Source organism: Apteryx mantelli, chromosome 7, assembly GCF_036417845.1.
Source record: "Apteryx mantelli isolate bAptMan1 chromosome 7, bAptMan1.hap1, whole genome shotgun sequence".
Taxonomy (NCBI): Eukaryota; Metazoa; Chordata; class Aves; order Apterygiformes; family Apterygidae; genus Apteryx; species Apteryx mantelli.
In genome coordinates, this window is record NC_089984.1 from 35851377 (window position 1) to 35866362 (window position 14986).

Sequence of the window (14986 nt, forward strand, 5' to 3'; positions counted from 1 at the left end):
TCAGCATAGTGGCACAATGTGTTCCCTGTGCAAGAAGCTCATTTAGATGTCAATAGAAATCCAAGGAAATAAAAGAGCTGGTCCATACTCAGCAATATACCTGAAGATGCAGAGAAATAAGGGGATGAACAAATAGGATGCATCCCTACATTGAGAGGTTCATTCATTTGTAATCTGTATTTTTGACAAAGTACTTTTCAATTCAGAGATAACCAGGGAGTGTTTGACTTGCCATTATTGTGCAGATAGTTTATTCTTTTAGAAAAAAAAACACTTATTAATATTTTTGCTTTGTTATGACAATGTTAAGAAAATGTTTAACTTCATTCCTCCAGTCCTTTAATTGGCAGCAATTGTAACCATACAAACTGAAAACATCAGTCTCTGGGCCTTGCCTGCATCAGTTTATCAAATCGCAAGCAGAAGTTAGGGACAAGGTATGCTCTGCATTTCGTGAGGGTTATTTGTTCGCCTGCAGTCCAGACTTACCAAGCATAAGAGTCAAAGCCTATACAAAAATGCTTGCAAAGCAGAAAGGCTATTCCAGTTTAGGCCATTATTAAAACAAATGCAAATTTGGAGCAAAACGTTCATCTCAAACTAGGTGCAAATGCCCACCAAAGGTACGGTCTGATGACTGGACACCACGCCCTAGCATGAGCACTTGCTTTACCGGCAATACAACAGGCCAGATTCCCTGCTAGCGCTCAGCAGACACAAAGTACCAATCAGTTAATATTTCCTAAATAATAATGTGTTGAGTTCTGACCCTAAAGCCATCCTCACCACCATATTCCCCTCTCCACATGCACGTATTCCCACTATAATTTAAAAGCCCCGCAGACTGCCGCACCTTACACCTGCTCCTCGGCTCGCAGGGGCTGAGCCCCAAGCGGGGGCTCCTCACGGGCCGAGGCAGCTCGCCAAGCCTCGCCCGCAGCCGCGGCTCCTTCCCCCCTCCGCGGACGCTCTGCGGCGGCCAGCGCCGCTGCGGCCGCCCCGCAGCGCTTCCACGGCCGCGCTGCAAGATGGTACCGGGGAGCGGGGACGAAATCACCTCGCCTCACCCCGCTCCGCAGGGGCCCGCGCAGCCGCCGCCCACCGCAGCGCGGCGCGGCCGAACCGAGCAGCGGCCCCGCAGCGCGCACCAAGGTCAGGCACGGCGCGCCGCGCCTTCCCGCAGCGACGGGGCCCCGCGGCTGCGGCCCCGGCCCCGGCCCCGCGGCGCGGACCCACCTCTGGCAGACATGGCTCAGGCGGCGGCGAGCCGGAGCGGCGGCGCCGGGCGCGGAGCGGCGGGGCGCGGAGCGGCGGCGCACGGCCCGCACCGCCCTGCGCCCTCACCGCCGCCGCGGCCAACGCGGGGGGCGGGCGGGCGGGGCGCGCTGGGCCGGGCCGGGCCGGGCTGGGCTGGGCCGGGCGGGTCCGCGCCGCCCCCCGCGCTCCCTCCCTCCCTCCGCCCGCCGCGGTGCGGTGCGGTGCGGTGCGGCGCGGGGCTGCGGGCGGGCGGCGATGCCGAGCTGCCGGGGCCGCCGCGTCGCCGCGCGCGCCCCGGCAAGGGTGAGGCGAGGCGTGACCGTGCGGCAGGAGCGGCGCCCGTCGCCTGCTCCTTCGGGGGGGCAGTGACTACGGCGATGTTCACTTCTGCTACAGGGAGATTTCCCATGCTCTGTGCAATGCGTGCTTCATCGCAGGGCGATGCTCTTGGGAAGATTCACGTGGGCAGTAAAAGCAATGGAGGAGAAAGCACTGTCAGACCTTACGCTGCTAGAGAGAGCGGTGCCAGAGCTTCTGCTCCTTAAACTGGCGGATAGATGATTAATCTTCTTCTAAGGGCACTGACAGTACTATTCGACAGTAATTCAACTAACTTAGTTTATTACCTGACAGTGAAGTCTGTGGCTCAGTTTGAAATTCGCCCACTGAACAACAGAGCATAGTAACTATACATCAGCATATCTGTATGTAAATAGTATATAAACACAGAAACGATAACAATTTTGGCTGCAAAACAATCTTGTCATTAACATACAGAAGAAGACTCTGCTTCCTCCCGGCACCTTAGTAAGAGCAGCAAGCAACCAGCTGCAAAGCACTGAAGAACCAGGTTAGTAGCCAGTGGACACCCCGCCACACTGTAGCTCTAGCCTCCAATTTAATGGGGCCAAATAGTTCCAAGCCACACTAAAAAAAACCCTATGCCACCAGCTTATTAGATGCTGGCAAGAGTTAAGCAAAACAACAATCCAGTTTATCAAGAATTACAGGTTAGAATAGCACATCAGTATAGTGAAATTAAAATCTTAGAGCGGACTCATCAATTTCAGAATGGGCAACTATGAACTAAGAGCTAGAAAGCACAATCTACGGTCACTGAGGAGCCAGCAGGCAAACAAAATGACAGGAGAGACTGAGTCACTCTCCTCCACTCTGCTGTACCACACACAATGCATCTTATTATCAAGAATCCTACAGGATTTTTCTATCGACAAAACAGTTACCAAAATCTTGGTATCTGAGGGAGGTAATAGAGATTGCATCACACTAAGTCCACAGAGTAGACATGGATGCTAGTAACAGATACGAATATCAAACATGTTCCCAACGCAGTCTGGAAGTGCAGCCTAGCTAATATATCATCTGCTTTATCTGAGACTAACTCTGGCACTGCTCTTATGCTGGTCACCTATCACATCATGTTAACTGAGTAGGGAGTGTATATGTGCAAGAAAACATGGAAGCAGCAGCACAGTGGTAACACACACATCCATCCTCAACAGATGACATATGTACATAAAATGAATTAGCATATCTGTTCCTGTGATACTGTGTTCGTGCTCACATGCAGCAATGACTTTTAGTCATATCCAGCTCTGTTGGCCATGTGTTCCCCCATTGCTGTCCACACTTGAGTTCAATCACATTCATTATGTCACTCTGTTTCCTTGCCCATGGCAAATGTTTCTGAATCCTGCAGCAGGAATGAAAAAAAATATTAAATTCTTCTTCTCTCTCCCAACTCCTGTTGGCATTATCCCTAGTTACTGATCTGACATCCATTTGAAAAACAGTTCCTTTCCCTGTCTTGTTTTTTGAAATGAGTAAAGTTTTCCACTTGCAAACAACTCAAGTTTTCCTTCTTGTACCAAAAGAGCCAAGGTTTTCCTCAGTCAATGTAGTGACAGCGTTTTGTATTTTTAATTGAGTCATTTCCTGTGCACTTCCTTCAGTGAGTTTCTGACTAACGTTATCAAGGGTTCTCCTGTGTGATATTTAATAGATGGCATTAAAAAGAAAGTTCAGGAACATGCAGAAGTTAGCCTTTTAATTAATAATTTCCTTTCTTTATACTGCTAGGAAGTAGGAAGGGAAAAAGCATTTGTAACTTTGTTTTGTATAGTACAAAAAAGAATTTATTCTATTCACTGTGTAAAGTCTCTAAGGCAGAGAAGTTCAAGAGATAAGCAGATCAGGGAACACCAAAATGGACCAGACACAGTACCCATTTATTAAAAAGAGCTTTTTAGCCTGCTCTCCTAAGGAATTGAGGCTGATAGTTATATTTTTCTGTCTGTCCACCAAGTCCCCTCCAGCCATTTTAGGATTTGCTGTTGGAGAATTCAATCAAATTTGACTAAAAGACAGAACTCAGAAACACTACATCCTTACAAGTTTTGTATAAATTAGTACCTAAGAGAGAAATTAAAACCTAGGAGAAAAGCTGTAGTGGGCGCTCAACAGTTAGCAGTTCTGGAGGCCACGTCTTCATTAGCCACAAGCACCAGTCGGGCAGTCAGCACGCGCGTAGCTGAATTAGCTTCAGCACTTGCTGTCTCATATCCTGCCAATACTTAGGGAATGTGAAAAGGAACTGAAGAGAAAGCAGAAGGTGGAAAAGGGAGGTACTGAGAGAAAGGTAAATACCATTATCCCTATTTTTGAAATGAAGAAGTCAGATACTTAAATATGAAATGTTACAAGACAAAATGGATGAGCAAATCCAACAGTTTGCTGCTGCTCCTGAAAGGGTTGGTCACGTGCTCTCCTATGTACTCCCTTTTCTTCTACTCCAAGCCACGTGCTCCTGCTCCCTTCACTGCACCAGCATCACCACCGGTCTGACCCTCAACGAACTGCTTTAGCTCCTTAATCAGCAGAGAATTGCTCAATATTCTTTTTGTGGGGTTAGTTTTCTACCAGCTAAGGAGACTAAAGGATAGACAAAGAAACCAAATGTCGAGATAAACACTGGAGCTATCAAAAGGGGAGCGCAGAACTGCCCAGTCAGGAAGGGGTGAGGAGAGACAGGTGACCACGAGAGGGAAAAAAAAAATGCTTCTTTCGAGCAGGAGCAACCTGTTGAGCTGTTCAATTGACTGAGCCATCTCCTGACTGCCTTAGAAGTCCATTAAGGATTCGTGATTGACACTGTTTTATTGCAGGCATCTACCTGAGGCTTCTGAATTAGTCAACTGAGGAACAAGATCCAACTGCTACACTTTCCTGTTGACTATAAAGACAGTCCTGGCTTCTAACTCAAATTAGATACTGGGAAAAGCTCCATTAAGGTCAACATTTGGGCTTTGAGAGATGCAAACAGGCACCCAGGGATTTTTTAGAGGTGCCTAAACAGATTAAAAGTATTTTACCAACCAAAAGGTGTTTTAAAATCCCCTGTTGATATTTTCAGATGCCTAAATACCCTTAAAGAGCTAAGTATGTTGTCTAAGGTCACATGGAAAATTTATTTCAGAGCAAAGAATAGGACCTGCATCTTCCTAGTGAAGTACCCTATATATTAGACTGTATTCTTTGCACAACATACCTTGCTGTCACTTAGCCACTAACATAAAAGATTTAATTTTCCATTCATTAAGTAAATTTTGTTTAGACAAAGAGAAAATTCTTAGAAGAATGATAAAGTCCAGCTAATCCAATGACGGCTGGACTAGGTAGGTTTGAAATGTGAAAACATTAATCATTTTTACTGGAACTCTTACAGGCAATACATTGTGCCATTCATGAGCTGCCCAGTAACACAGGTGAGATCCTCTCCTTTTGTTTTTCCAATAAGTTTTGGACCAAGACCCATATACCTAATGCCAGACAGTGTGTCATCTTTGTCATATGCCATATATGTGTAGTACATCACCTCAAGTTCTGTGCTTTGGCTTTCCAATGGTTTGCTGATACCAAACCCTGCAGTCCTCGCCCTTCTGCCCACCCTGACCCCACCTCTTCAAAAAAGAAAAGACTATTTTTAGCATGGATTCCTAGGAAAATGAAGTTTATAAATTCCACTGTCTGTCCCTCATCACTTTTGAACCATTTTGTCAAATATCAGAGTAGGATGATAATTTTAAACACAATTAAGATCGCATCAGTTGCATGCAAATTAATTTTTCATTAAAACCAGGAGAGAATGCCTTAGTGCACTTGCTGAGGAAAAAGCAGGTAGAAATCAACATTACACCTTTGTTTGGTGCAGCTAACCGGTCAGTCAGCACATACCTTTCTTTGCACAACACGTGTCCCTCTTGTAAATCAGATCATCATGACAGAAATTAGGTGGGGTTTTTTGGGTTTTTTTAGAACAAAGGAAAAATCTTTATAAACTATAAAATTTTTGTGGGCAAAGAAAATGGCCTGAATAAGCTACTTAACTGTATTTCATTGAACTAATACTGGAACGCTGAAGAATATTAGAAACTACAGGGTTTTTTTTAAAGCTTTTAATCATACGTTCCACTGTAATTCCTCTAGCTCATTTCTTAGGAAAAGCAGATCTATAGCAGTCATACTAAAAAAGGAACAAAACCTACAGTATTGCTATGTCTTATGATTTAATCAGGTGTTTTGCAATAGGAGATATTTTTCTAAAAGCTGCAACTGTTGAAATCAAAGGACCACAGGAGAATTTTGGCTTTGCTTCTAAAACTGTTTCTAGGCATCATTGTTTTAGGACAGATAAGGGAATCAGGAAGTAAGTGTTCTTCAGAGCCTCAGAAGCCAAACGAAACCCAACACAACCAAGAAAGGCTGCGTGTGCATGTCTGTTCATTCTGTTTTTCGATTTTGTTTTTAAAAACAAAGAGCATTATTCTAAGCCTTCTCTAAAGATCATAAAGCAAGAAGGATACAAGTCCAAGTAATTATTTCTCTCTTCTGCTGCACACCTTTACATTTCTAAAACAAGAGAGGATTTTAATAAGCATACAATAAATAGTTCTCTATGACATGTTGGTTAAATGTGCTAGCATTTTTACATAGTGTATCTTTTACATCATCCTATCAGTGTAAACTGCGACAGCTATTTCCTTGGTCAAAGTTCACATTACAAAGGATGTTTATGAAAACATAGCAAGAATAGCAAAGAATATTATGAATAAACCAGAATGAAAATCTCTCAGGATTCCTATACATGGAGAAGGTTTTAGGAATCAGAATCAAAAATTCACCAACAGTTAAAATGAACCAAACCAAACTCTGGCTGTGAACAGCCATGCATATGTGGGGTAGAGAGTTCAGACCCAAAGAAACTAATCATCTAAATCAATGTAAAAGTGCATCAGTGAGTAATTTAATATCTGTTCATAACAGATACTTAGGTTTCTTCCTGTACTCCTGGATTTCAGACCAGTGCTGTCTTAATTCCTCAGATGCTCTTTTTCTTTATACTTATTTTCTACACTGAAGACTATATTGCAGGGCCCTCTGGCTGAAAAATATAGAAGCAGACAGGACTTCCTTCAGAGCACATCAAGCTTACTCCTTAATCAGCTGCTGGATGCAATTTGATTTGAGAGACACAAAGTACTGGCTCTTTTTCAGGAACCAAATGCCCTGTTCCTTGTCAAACTATATCAGGATAGCAGCCCCTGGTACCCCACCTGCACTGATTGGTTTTACAGATAAGGCACACATCTGTGCATGGACACACACTGGCCAACAAAATCCCCTTGAATTTGTGATGTTTGTTTCACAAGGGCTCAGGACAGACCAGGAAAAGGACACAGGCCACTCAACCAAAGGCACACTCTTACAGTCCTGTTAACAGTAGCTTAAATGGATCTCAAAAGACTCCTGAAGAGATTTGGAGTAAGAGAAAAACAATTCTCTTCTCCAGTTAGTCTTGTCCAATACATGCAGGTACCTGTAGTCTGTAGATATTTTCCTTTCTCTTACCTGCTGATATCTACCAAGAAACCGACATGTACTTAAAGCTCAGGCTCAGCTGAGTTTTCTCATGTAATTTTATTCTTTCAATACGCTTTTAAAGAAAAAAAATATCAAAAGGTTTAGTCAAGAGTTTTGGGGGGTCTTTTTGTCCACTTTTGAATCCATTTCAGTTTAGGACTGATACTAATTCCCCCCAATACTCTGTTGTTTATTCTCACAACACCACAGTAATAGCTAGAGATGCCAGCACATTACTGAACTCTCCTGCTCAGCAGGCTGCTGAAGTAAAATACTAGGTCGGGCTGCCCTCTGCAGGCTAAGATCTAGCACTAGGACAGAAAGCACATGTTCAACAGCTCATGGAAACTCATCGATGCTATTACCAGACTTCTATTTCCAAACACAGAATTTCTACATAGTGTACATGTAATGCTGTATATAACGATTGGTTTTCTGTTCCCTGGGTATTGCTGCTGGAGAGCTTGGAGGAAACACAGAAAAAAATGTTCTATAATAAATATCAAAACAAACAGGCCAGAAACAGGGATATATATGCCAGCTGTGTAGAAACCCAAGTAAACAAATATATTGGTACTCATAGTTTTTCCGCTATTAAGCCATAACAATGGTTAACGATAGCTGTCCTTCCTATATTTCAATTATTCAGACATGGTTAAGAAATTCCCATTAAAAAAGAAAAAAGAATCACTCTTACAACGATAAGGAAATACTGTCCTTAAATATTTCAGGTGTAAAGATTAAAAACATAAAATATATGTTAACGAAGCATAGAACCTAGCTGGACTGCACACTTCTGATTTCAGCAGTCAAGCACACCAAGTGTGAATAACAGCCTGATATGACACCACCTGAGAATTCCCAAGATACCTAGAGACTGGGGATAACAGCTTCTGAACATAAAACCCCCCCAAAAAATGGAAATACTTAATTTGGACACATGAGCTGCCAGGCAGGAATCAAAGAAAGTGTATTACAGCACCACTCAAAGATCTGACCAGGAACAGGCTCCATTATATCAGGCATATTGCCAACACAGATCTGCTTACTTCAGCATTTCCCAACGTGCAGACTGAATGCCAAACTAGTCCAAAGCAGCCTGAGAGATGAGCAACAGAAACATTTCTGAATGACCCTGGGTCTACTTCGGATTTCACTTTCTTTGCTTGTTGCTGGTAGGGGCTCTAGCTCAGTTCATTAAAGGCCTCATCCAACTGCAGATGCTCTTTCCTACAGGGCTAATGACTCAGAAGCACAGAGCAAAGAAGTGCAATTGTACGCGCTTGTTCTAAGAAAGCACTTTGGCTCAGAGTACAGTTCTGAGCATGAAATTCTAACTAGAATTAGTAAGATGACTCCCTCTATCCTCACCTATAGGTAAAAGAGTGTAATGGGGATGTGTGTGGTAATTGCACTTATTCAGGAAGCGTAGAAGAACCTGGCTGGAGTTCCCAAGAAGGGCCTGTCTTTGAACCCACGCCTCTCCCTAAATACATTAGGGTTTAATTGTCCCAAAGATGTAAATATCATGTGGGATGTGATGGCCTCAGGGACGAGTCAATGTCTTAGTAAACCCAAACTAGTCCTGTAGCTGAAAACATCCTTGGAAAACCAACAGAGACAGTGAAGTGCTAAGGTGATGGGGCTGTTGTGTGTAGTACCCAAAGCTTTTACAAGCCAAGTAACATGCAACAGTTGAGCCCAGAGGTAACATTACTATTTGGTATACTAGTTCATTTACACAGGATTCACAGGGTTATTCTTTTCTTTTTCCTTAAAGAAAGATAAGAGATTTCTTTGAACCTTGTTGCTTAATGTCTGAGAGAAGTATGCAATATAGGTAAAATCAGGTCATTGATGACCTCTGCTGCTGAGAACAGTTTCTATTAACAAGCTGTGAAATAAACTCACAAGAGATACTCACCATTTTCCTGGCTACAGGAACTACATTATAATAACCACTACATATTAACTATTAAAGAACATCCCTGGACTTTTGTCACATAACTCTATAGATAGTGAACACTAGAGAGTTTTATGACACTAAGATTTGAGTCTTTCTAGATACTTGTTCTACCATTAATAATTTAATATTAATTATGAAGCCACTACCAAATACTTCACATCATAAACATTTTAGATAGTTGCTTCAGAATTAAGACTTTTTACAATGCCAAAATTCTGTATCAAACACCACGAAAGATTTCAGTTATGCCTCAGAACAAAGATATCTGAACTGAAACTCAGACAAAAACGTACTCTTAATTGTGGACTAACAGTAAAAGAGATATGTTGACAGTTTCTAAACTTCCATAGCAGTAAACCAGCCTGAATTACTTTGCATGATTTACATTCTATTGACTATCCAGATCAGCATTTGCTCATGATTAAACAGATTATCTGATGATATTTTGGGGATTAACAGATTACAGCCCTAAATCCAAAGACACAAGTAGCAAAGAAATCTTATTACACATTAGAAAGTAAATACATACAGTTGGAGCTGATCTTAAAATTACTGAGGAATCTCTTAACAGGGCCAAGACTAAGCCCCTGAAATGCACGCAGATTCTGCTTGCTAGACTTCTGTCTCTGCAGGTAGAGGCAAATGATTGAGGGAGCCAATCTATAGCAGCTGGAGCGCTCAATTATTTTTTTTTCCTGTTATTTTGGGGAAAGTTCCAGTTTTATTTATACTTACACTACATTAAGCTCTTTCAGTGATTGCAGTTGCAATATAGCATAAACCTAGAAGTTTATGCTCAATCACTTTGCTTCAGCTTCCAGTACCACAAGAACAAGTAAACCGGTGGTCATGTTAACCTGCATACTTCATTGAAAATGGCTAAGTGCCAACAGATCATATTTGAGAGTATTTTAACTAGTCTCAATAATTTATGATATATTAATATTTGCAGATACCACATGACAGAAAATTCATATATTTATAGAGGAAAGCTTGGAACAGAAGACCCGCAGTAGAACAGAAATTTGAGGAAGACATGACATGTTTGAAAAATAAATGTCACATTTCACTGATAATATGTACTTCTGACCTCCTTGAGGTATCCTTTAGGATCCATTACGTAAGCTAAAACAATGCTGTAAAGACAGCATAACTGAAGTACGAACATAAGAAATACCCTGTTGGGCAAGAATATCTAGCCCAGTATTCTGTCTTCAACAGTAGCAATGAGTGATGAAGTAAAGAGGAACCTGCGGGTATGACTGGTAAGCAATTAGACAATAGACTAATGACTAGGATATTTGTAACCCACCAGAAGACAAATGAGTATCTCTACACAAAAAGTAGATGGGCAGATGTGGAGAAGGATGTTAAGACCAGGAAATGTCTGAAAAATGTGATTTAAAGAAATACAGCATGAGCTGACTACATGGTGCTACTAGCGAAGCAGCAAGGAGGGAGGTGTTGCCTGAAGCTTATAGCATAGACAACCAGAAAATTCATGATAGAAGATGATTAAATTTAGGAGACCTGTAGTTAGGACTTCAATCCCAGCGCATGCTGTTTGGTAACTGATACACAGAACACTTGCTTTCTGCCATAAAGCCCAGAATCAAAAGGGTATGAAGATTTAGCCCTCCCCCAAAGCAGAGATCATGATGAGCTTCTAACATTTCATTCTTTATTTCATCCAAGTAGTCACTGCAAACATAAATATCAATCTGATTATTATGAGACAAAATAAATTCCTGTGCAAAATATAAACAGATATTATGCACAGCTCTACTGGCATGTTTTCATCTGGGGTACAACAACGTACCTTCCAAATCCTGAACCTCCCTGAAGCAAAAGTCCAGACTGCAGGAAGTTCTTTTGTAATGCTGACAAATATATCCATTAAAGACTGGCCTGTTGCCATCAATCTACATAGCATAGAGATTTTCGGATAGAAAGACTAGCACATTATTTCACTGTCTCACTCCATTTAAATTGATTTAATCTAGCCAATTTCATTAATTTGTAAGGAGAAAAGTTAGTTCCCAAAAGCACTCTATCAATTTAAATACCCTGACTTTCAAGCTGTGTCTTAACTCACATTCAAGCAAAACATGAAAGTACTGCATGTGTCACCAAAAAAAAGAAACCCCAAACTCACAAACCAACAACTACCTTGCCTACAAACATAACACAGACAGGTTACATTCTTAATATATTAAAATAGGTAGTAATACCTGTGTTTATTTCAGGGGAAACAATATCAAGCGTGAGCAGGCAAAAATGTATTGCTGCACGATACGACATTGGTACTCTGTCCATAACTGAATTATCTCCAATGAGAACATCAAGGATCCAAACAGAATATAATTTCAGTTGAGTTTTTTTGCACTGGCATCGATTAAATCATTTCCCTCCTCCCCATTATTTATAGAAATATTACTACAGAAATATTGGTCTGCTAGTATTTGTCTAGTATCTCAAATCTGATAGATTTGAGACTATTTTAGGAGAGTATATAGAAAAACCCACACATACCTACAATATGCAATACGTATATGCACCATAGACTGGATTCTGCAGTATGGCTACAAATTCAAGCTCAATATATTGGTGAGTAAATGCAGAATTATTCACACTAACTCAATTTGTTATGTGTAATAGGCTTATGATAATCATGTAACTGCGATACTTTCATTGCTTTCTTTACTGCAAGGCATTTAAAATTGAGGCACGCTAATAGGAAGTCACCTGCATGACCAAAAACTGAATTTTGCACACTAAAATGTTCTGTTTTAAAAACTGTTTTCATGTGTATCAGGCACTCATAGAATAATAAGAGGCCCTCAAACATTAGAAAAGCTTTGCTTTACCATCTGTGCAGAAGCAATTTGTGATTTCACAAATTGTGAGGGACACTTAGGAATACTCTCACTGTTATAAAACAGTCTCCTTTTTATATCTTCATGATACCTAACTGATCAGCTGTTTCTTTATTCATTTTGTTGCTCAGAGATGAGAAGGTCAAGACATACCCCAAAACACATTTTTGCAAGAACAAACGGGTTGCAAAGAGCATTTGAAATTACCATGTTCTCCTAGACACCTTAGTCAAGTATATGTGCCTTAGATCCACATTTTCTTCAGAAATGATGCAAGCTCCAAAACAGGAAATCTACAGTGAGAGAATGGGAAGGTCCCCATTAATATGGTATGAATCCTACCATGGATGGGAGAAGAAGTATACTACTACTCAGCCCACCTGTTGGCAACACGTTGCATTCAAACCTACATCTCCAGTCATTTGTTTTTCTTCTTTTAAAGAAAGAAGAGCTTACATCTGCAATGCAAACAATATAAGCAGCCCAGATCTAGCCCTCAAACTGTACTTCCTATATTAAAATATATTTAATTATTAGTAATACATTTAGATGTATGGCAAAATCATAGTAAATACCCCTCTTAAACGCATCTGAAGAAGGTTTTGCCTCCTAGAGCACATTGACAGAGTCCAAGAGAACTTTTTATCTTAAAGTACTGAATACAGACCCCTTCCAAATGCAGCATCCATCCAATGGATTTATTGCCTAAATGCAGGGGCGGGACAAACTTTCCATCATATTATACCCACATAGAGAATTCACTATCCTAAGAATAGCTACAGAATATAACTCGATGAACACAAAATAAGCAGTATTAAAAATATATATATTACCTTCTAAAGCTATGTTATTTGATATAGCTGGATTCTGAAAAGGAAGTAGCTAGCTCTGCTCCTCAACCACTTTGGCAAAGATGTCCATATACAGCTAGTATTTACTTCTATATAGTGCTTTGATTGTAGGTCTCTATGCCTGCAAAGCATGAAGGCAGTAACAACAGTTGGTATACCAGAATCATGAGTAAGACTCTGTCACAAGATCAACAGTCCTAGTCAGACTTCCCAAAAAACAGTTTAAAACATAGCAATTAAATAGTAGTTTGTCCTGTCTTTTGATTTGTCTCCCTCTGCCTGCTCCTAGCATATGAGAAAGCTGGAATTCATTAGAGAAAACTTTGCCCATCTGCAACTACAGGTTGCTCTTCCCATACCTGCTTGTCACCTTCCCAACATTTCATTTGGCTTCCCCAGTGTCCAAATCGATCCTGCTCCCCCTACCCCCATTTGCCCAGTGCCCAAACACTATCCCGTGAACGGCAGCTGTTTCCCAAATATCACAGTGCCCACCAGCCACTCCTACAAAGGCTGCCCATCCTACCCTACCTCTGGTTTTCCTGTGTCTTGGGGGAACGGTAGGGGTGATCTTTTTCTCTGAAGTATCCAGCTTGGAGGTAAAGGAAGACACCCTTTGTCTCCTTGAAAGAGAAGAATAATAGGCCCATAGCATCAGTCCCCCCGGAGAAAACAGTGGTGGAACAGTTACACGCAGCTACGAGCCCTCTCCCCCTACAGGAGGCTGCAAGCCCCAGAGGGTCTGCAGGCAGCCAGGACCACGCCGGCAGCCCAACCCGGCCTGTCACCCAGCAACGGGATGTCACTGACTTTCTATTCGTGTCACCACAGCAGGGAGCAGCTGCCCGCTGTGCCAGCGCACGCTGCCAGCCTGCCCACGGGGCCGGCACCCAGAACGGGGCGGCGAGCCCCCTCCTCAGAGCTCGGGGCAGCCAGGCCCCGCGCTCGGCCCCAGCCTGCAGGCCCGGCCCCGCTTGGTCACACCGTGCCCGCTTCGCGGACAGCCCGGCTGCTTGTTTCCCGGGGGCCTCTCGTGGCCCGGGCAGACGCTGAGGGATCCCGACGGCCGCAGGGAACAGCGGTCGGGCCTCCGGCCCCCTGCACGGGGGCAAGCGAGGGCGCAGAGGCAGCCTCCCCGCCGTCACCAGCCGGCGCCGTGAAGGCCGGGACACTGCTCGGGGCTGCACGACAGGCCCGTGGGCAGCGCGGCGGGGCGGTCAGCGCCCCGCTCCCCTCGCCTGCCTTCCCTCCTCGCCCAGGGGCCGCCTGCCGATGGCGGGGCTGGCCCGGGACACCCGGAGCAGCTTATCGGAGCGCGGCGGACGCAGCGCCGCGTCCGTGGGATGCCGTGGCCGGGGGCGAGGGGATCCCCGCACCCCGCGGCGGAGACGCACGGCCGCAGCCCCTCGCCGGGCCGGGCCCGGGACGCCGCAGCCCCGCCGCAGCCCCAGCGCAGGCTCCGGGGCCGCTCGCTCCGTCGGCTCAGGCTCCAGCGAGGCGGCGACCCGCGCGGGCGGCGCCCCCGGCGGCCCTCGCCCGGGGCGGGGGGGGGGGGCGCCGCGCCGGGCCGCGCTAGGCCAGGCCGGGCCGGGCCGGGCCGGGCCGGGCCGGGCCTCCCGCGGCGCCGCCGGCCGCTCCAGGCGCGGGGGGTGGCGGCCCCTGCAGGCCGAGCCGGGGCGGACACCCGGCGCCGCGGCAGCCGGCGCCGCAGCCGGCGGTGTCAGTGCCACGGTGTCGGCCGCGGAGCAGGAGGCAGCGCCGGCGGCTGCCCGCCCCACCGCCCCGGCCAGGCCCGCATGCAGCCCTCACCCTGGAGCGGCGGCGGCGGATCGAGGAGCTCTCGCGGTCCTCCCGGCAGCGGCTGCTCCAGTCGCGGGACAGGATGTTCTCCAAGTTCACCTCCATCCTGCAGCACGCCGTGGAGGCGGTAAGGCCGCCGGCGGGCCCGGCCACGCCGCGCCGGGGATCCGCGCCGGGCCTAGCTGCCGCCGCGGAGCGGGGCGGTGCGGCGGGGGGCGGCGGGGCTCGGCTCGCTGCCGTCGCCCATCGCCGCGGCGCCCCTTCCCCTTCACCCTCCTCGCCGCCGCTCGGGCCTG

The 14986-nt window shown here is 45.0% G+C and overlaps 1 protein-coding gene and 1 long non-coding RNA gene across 4 annotated transcripts in view; one reads left to right on the plus strand and one right to left on the minus strand.

Annotated features, from left to right (window-relative positions):
• Positions 1-1857: 1857 nt before the first annotated feature.
• On the minus strand, positions 1858-14385 carry LOC106489506 (uncharacterized). Of its 3 annotated transcripts, none has more exons than XR_010884755.1 (4): positions 13422-14385; positions 12873-13011; positions 12247-12332; positions 1858-2971 (listed from the first exon to the last, which is right to left on the minus strand). It is a non-coding gene; the product is annotated as an uncharacterized lncRNA (long non-coding RNA). The 3 variants fall into 3 exon arrangements; XR_010884756.1 differs by lacking the exon at positions 1858-2971 and having other exon boundaries at positions 10830-12332; positions 13422-13513; positions 14267-14385; XR_010884757.1 differs by lacking the exon at positions 1858-2971 and adding an exon at positions 10830-11085.
• Positions 14386-14699: 314 nt separating this feature from the next.
• The window catches only part of FHIP2A (FHF complex subunit HOOK interacting protein 2A), a 36025-nt gene continuing 35738 nt past the window's right edge, over positions 14700-14986 (plus strand). The window contains exon 1 of the mRNA XM_067300284.1: positions 14700-14817. Coding sequence (XP_067156385.1) covers positions 14773-14817 — 45 coding nt within the window. The 5' untranslated portion in view covers positions 14700-14772. The remainder of the gene's footprint in view (positions 14818-14986) is intronic.